This window comes from Nelusetta ayraudi, unplaced genomic scaffold, assembly GCF_046127955.1.
Source record: "Nelusetta ayraudi isolate G7.1 ecotype Tasmania unplaced genomic scaffold, CSIRO-AGI_Nayr_v1 ptg000146l, whole genome shotgun sequence".
In the NCBI taxonomy this organism is placed as follows: Eukaryota; Metazoa; Chordata; class Actinopteri; order Tetraodontiformes; family Monacanthidae; genus Nelusetta; species Nelusetta ayraudi.
This window is the reverse complement of record NW_027466196.1, coordinates 190,001-195,000: the sequence shown is the minus strand read 5'-3', so window position 1 is coordinate 195,000 and position 5,000 is coordinate 190,001. Positions and strand designations below refer to the sequence as shown.

Sequence of the window (5,000 nt, the reverse complement as noted above, 5' to 3'; positions counted from 1 at the left end):
AGCTAACGTGCGACAACCTGGCAACGCTGCAGGCTAACGGTGGCAACATACCAGACGATTATGTATTCGAAGGGACGGCTGGCAACTCTTTATCTGGCCAGCGTGGCGCTAGCTAGGCCTTGGAGCTAAAGTGCGGAGCGCTACACTGTCTGCAGGTGGGTGAAGCCACTTCCTGTGGAGGAGGTTTTCCCCGCCCTGACACACCAGAGGGCCTCTTGAATGGTCGTAGTTTACATTCATTGATCTTTAAAAACACTTTCTGAAGACCATAAATTAACCTGCGCCAGCCCTCCAGCACTTTTTTTTCCCCCTTTTGTTTTTTTTTTTTATTGTACGTCAGCATATTTACAGCACATTAAGAGGATAGAAGGGATTTATGTCCCAGCCTGCTGGTCTGTGTCTCCTTAGTGAAATGAACTATAACTCAGTTGATTTAGTGCAGCAGCAGCCTGGAGCAGATTTCCTCCAGCCGGCACGTCGCCGTAAACACCGCAGCTCCGGCTGTCACTTCACCACCACCGCGCGTTAATGAACTCTGAGCAAGATTTAACCGCCGCCGCCAACGCCGCCATTCCAGCCAATCAGGTGGTCGCCTCGGTCCCAGGTAGTAGACACATCCATCCTGCTCAACATGATGGAGCTGATCTCCTGATGTCGACGTGATGAGGGGCCATTTCCAGAGTACAGACACATCACAGCACCCCACATCGGAAAAAAAAAACAACAAACAAACAAACAAACATAAACCATCCCAGCACCATCACGTCAGCACAAGTGAAAGCTTGCAAACGCAAACAGGAAGTGGCCGGAGAGTCCCGGAGACGTTTATGAGAGGAGAATCAGTTGAATCAGCCTGGACTGAGAGATGCTGATGCTGAAGGTCGCGTCCTCACAGACGGAACCGGCGCCGCCTCTGTCCTGGAGGGGGCGCTGAGCATTGGAACAGCGAGACGTCATGGGAGGAAAGACACGTCCGGCCAATCAGCGCACAGCAGCGCCGGGACTCGGCATGTTCGGATCACTGATTCGTTCACGTTGAATCACGATGCCTGAATCACAGCGTCTTTACAATAAATAAATCTTCTTCTTCTTTTTGGCTTTGGTTTGATTGTGTTTGTTTATCGTTTACATATTTATAATCATTTATTTTTTTAGTTTTCCATACATTTATGTCTTTGTGAAAAATGTGCATCATTTCCATCTGTTTTTGTAAATAAAGCGTGGTTGTAAAAATCAAAAAATCAGAATCTTCTTCTTCCCATTCATATTATTATTATTAGTAGTATTTATTTAAATGATGCTCTGCTGAGATACAAATGGAGTCTTTGATCGCGACTGAAAATTCAAAGAGCCGAGCCGACGCAGGGCTTTCTCGACAGGAGAGTCTAAAAGGTAAAACCGCTTTGAGCCATTTTGTGTAATAACACACAAACAAAAAAAAAAAAAACAGAAGCAAAGAAAACAGCAGCGTCTCTCTAAACTCCGCACAGGAAGAAGAAGATGTAGCTTCAGGCCTTGCAAGACGTTTCCAGCGAGCAGCACAAAAACAAAGAGAGAAACCAACACGAGTTCCCCGCAGAGAGAAGAAAACCCACGATACCCTCGTGCAAGTCGACGACGCTGATCAGCGACGGCTCTGCTTGACAACAACAACAAGATTCCATTCCCTCTCTTCTCTTCCGCTGCAGTTTGACGACGGACCGACTCCGCATTGGACGAGCCAGTCAGACTGAAGGATGCGACACGTTCAGGAGTCCAGGACCAGAGAAAAGTTCCAAAATAGTTCTGAATAAAATAGTCCCCCCCCTCCCCTCCCCTCCTGCCGCAGTGCTGGGATTGGCTGTCAGCTTCAGGCTCCGTCCGTCAGATAAGAACCTCTGCGGTTTTGTGGCTGTGGAGCGGAGGAGGCGTCGGGCCGAGCGGCGCCGCGGATTAAAGTGGCTGACATCAAAAGAACAATATGTGATCTCGCTCCTCCGTTCAGTCGCAGCAGATAAACTCACTTCGTGGGATCTCGCTGCGCTGCTGAGAGTCTCGCTGACTGAGTCTCACTGACTGAGTCTCGCTGACTGAGTCTCGCTGACTGAGTCTCCGTGACTGAGTCTCACTGACTGAGTCTCACTGACTGAGTCTCACTGACTGAGTCTCGCTGACTGAGTCTCGCTGACTGAGTCTCGCTGACTGAGTCTCGCTGACTGAGTCTCCGTGACTGAGTCTCGCTGACTGAGTCTCGCTGACTGAGTCTCACTGACTGAGTCTCACTGACTGAGTCTCGCTGACTGAGTCTCACTGACTGAGTCTCCGTGACTGAGTCTCACTGACTGAGTCTCGCTGACTGAGTCTCGCTGACTGAGTCTCGCTGACTGAGTCTCGCTGCGCGCGACTTTAAGATCGAGCCACTTTTTTGTTAACTTGAATAAAATTAAATTCATTTTAATGGCTTTGCTCTTTGTGCAAAACTGCAACACTGAGGGGAAGGAAAATCTACTTCTGACCTCCATCAACAAACATCAGTCGGCACTGAATAAAACCACAACCAGTGACACAGTGTCACCCACAACGTCCTTGTCTAAGTTATTGTTTTTTATTTTCCCCAATTTAAGCAGAATTATCTATTCAAGGTCTGTTTCAACTGAAGTGGAATTGAAAGAGGTGAACTCCATTTATTTTTTTTATTTCATTTCAATTTGTCAAATGACACAATTTGACCGACTGTCTTCACATCTCACGTTCTACACATGTTTGATGACATAAATTCACTGACGAGGATAATCAGGGCTGGGGCAATGGTGTTTAGGGAAGGAAGGAAGGAAGGAAGGAAAGAAGGAAGGAAGGAAGGAAGGAAGGAAGGAAGGAAGGAAGGACAGAAAGAAGGAAGGAAGGAAGGAAGGACAGAAGGAAGGAAGGAAGGAAGGAAGGAAGGAAGGAAGGAAGGAAGGAAGGAACGAAGGAAGGATTCTTGTGCACCAACATGATTTGGAAGTGAGACCAATGTATCGTCACTCTAAATGTCATGACACCGCCAGTGCATTTTTAGCCGGGCTATGCTATTGTTACCACCTGGTGGCGTCTGTCCAGGTGGTATTTTGAAAGTTCTAAATGTTGCCGTTGCCAAAAAAGTCAACAAGTGAAGCAGTGACCAACCTGTAGCTGGGCGGGGGGGTTCCCTGGGCCTCGCAGCTGAACACCACCTCCCTGCTCCGCTCCGCCGACTCCACCGGATACACGATGCTGCCGGGCTGCTTGGTGAAGACGGGGCTCTGCAGGACGCCGCTGGCTGTGGGACGACAGACAGACAGACAGACGGACGAGGGTACTTTAGGATGAGCTTCCGGAGGCAGGACCTGCCGCCACAGCAGCAGGAAGCAGCGAGCGAGTGGCGGCCGCAGAGGTAACAGGACCCTGACAAACGTCCGGCTGCTGCTGGGAGACAAAACGCAGAGACGACCGGCTCGTTTTCCAATCATGCGGCCGCATTATCGATGTCGGGACTGCATGAAAAAGACAAGAGGCCTCTCAGCTGGGCTGTGAAGGTCCTGCTCAGGCCACCGTGTTTGGCCTCTTTTCCACCGAGCTGGAACCGGTTCAAAACCAGAGCCAGGGGCCGACTCAGCACCGGTTCTTTGTGTCTCCCCACCTCCAGGTGCTCAACACTGCTGCTTTTTGGGCACCAACTTGATGCTGGGCCAGAGTTGAGCACCAGTTTGGAAGTTTGGAACCACTTACACCAGGAGGTGGAGGCCAGTCAACTGCGGAGAGATATTTTATAAACTTTCTAGACTCAGTGGATGTAAAAAAAAAAACAAAGCAGCGGTGGTGGTGGATGGAGAGAACCGGACCAGCGATGTTGATACCAGTGAGTTCTGTTTCGAGACTCCATGTCGATGTTGCTCACATGTGCCTTCATATTATAATAAATACAGTCAGAAGATGTTTAGAAATACCCTATCAAACAGGAGCCGGTGGAAACAGTCTGGCTTCTTAAGTAGGGGACACATTGTAATTAGTGGCTTGACATTTTATTTGGATAGATGCAGTGCAGTGTGCAGCAAGCAGGACCTACAGAGGTGCAGATGCTGAACCATCAACGCACCAGTTCAACAGCGGCAGCAGAGGATCAGCTGAGGCTTGTTGCCACTCACAGCTGGAACAAACAAACAGCGTCGCTGCTGCCTTTGTGTTGCACCGGTGTTTGACTATTATGGGGTTTTTAATGCTTGGCTTGTAGAGATGATGGAGTGGAACAAATGTGACTTTTCTTCATGTATATATATATATATATATATATATATATATATATATATATATATATAAAACATCGGTGATGATTCATATCTCTATTGCCCCATAAATCAGCGTGGAAATATCCGGAACGTTCACTGGATAAACTCCAAATCCAATACATCAAACTAATCACGTGTCTTCTGTTGCTGCTTTTTCCAAATTGATCTTCATCCTCCCCCCCCCCCCGCCCCTTTTTCAAAGTTCTGATCTTTTGTATTTCATCGTCTGGTTGACCTGCATTTGTCACCAACGGGGTTCGAGTTGACAGCGGCCCAAGGTTCAAAAGAGCGGGCGGAGTCTCAGTGGCGGCTTTAATTAAAGGTCGCCCTGCTGCTGCTGCTGCTGCGGCTGCTGCTGCTGCTGCTGCTGCTGCTGCTGTGAAGGGGCTCCCAGCTTGGAGTGCTCGGCTCAGGCTGATGAAACAGCGTCCAGCTGGTCCATCATCATCATCCCTGATCAACAGAGAGGACTTCGAGAGCTTCTCTAAGTGCTACTGTCTGATGGTGCTGGTGGACCAGGTGATGGGAAGGACGGAAAGTTGCATCTCTTGTTGGAGAAGTCAGGAGGAAAATCTGTGTGTTTTTTTTTTTTTATATCCTTCCAAACATCCGGGTCAGTCGGCGTTCAGTGTTTCCAGTCGGCTTTTTTCATTTCAGCCAGTCAGCAAACCTTCAGAGACGAGGAGGAAGGGGAGTGGGAGGGCCAGACAGGAAGCA

At 48.8% G+C, this 5,000-nt stretch overlaps 1 protein-coding gene across 2 annotated transcripts in view; it reads right to left on the bottom strand.

Annotated features, from left to right (window-relative positions):
- Positions 1-5,000, bottom strand: part of cntn4 (contactin 4) — a 96,542-nt gene that overhangs the window by 64,048 nt on the left and 27,494 nt on the right. For both annotated transcript variants that reach the window (XM_076013391.1, XM_076013390.1), the window contains exon 3: positions 3,145-3,277. In XM_076013391.1, the coding sequence (XP_075869506.1) occupies positions 3,145-3,277 (133 nt within the window). The remainder of the gene's footprint in view (positions 1-3,144; positions 3,278-5,000) is intronic.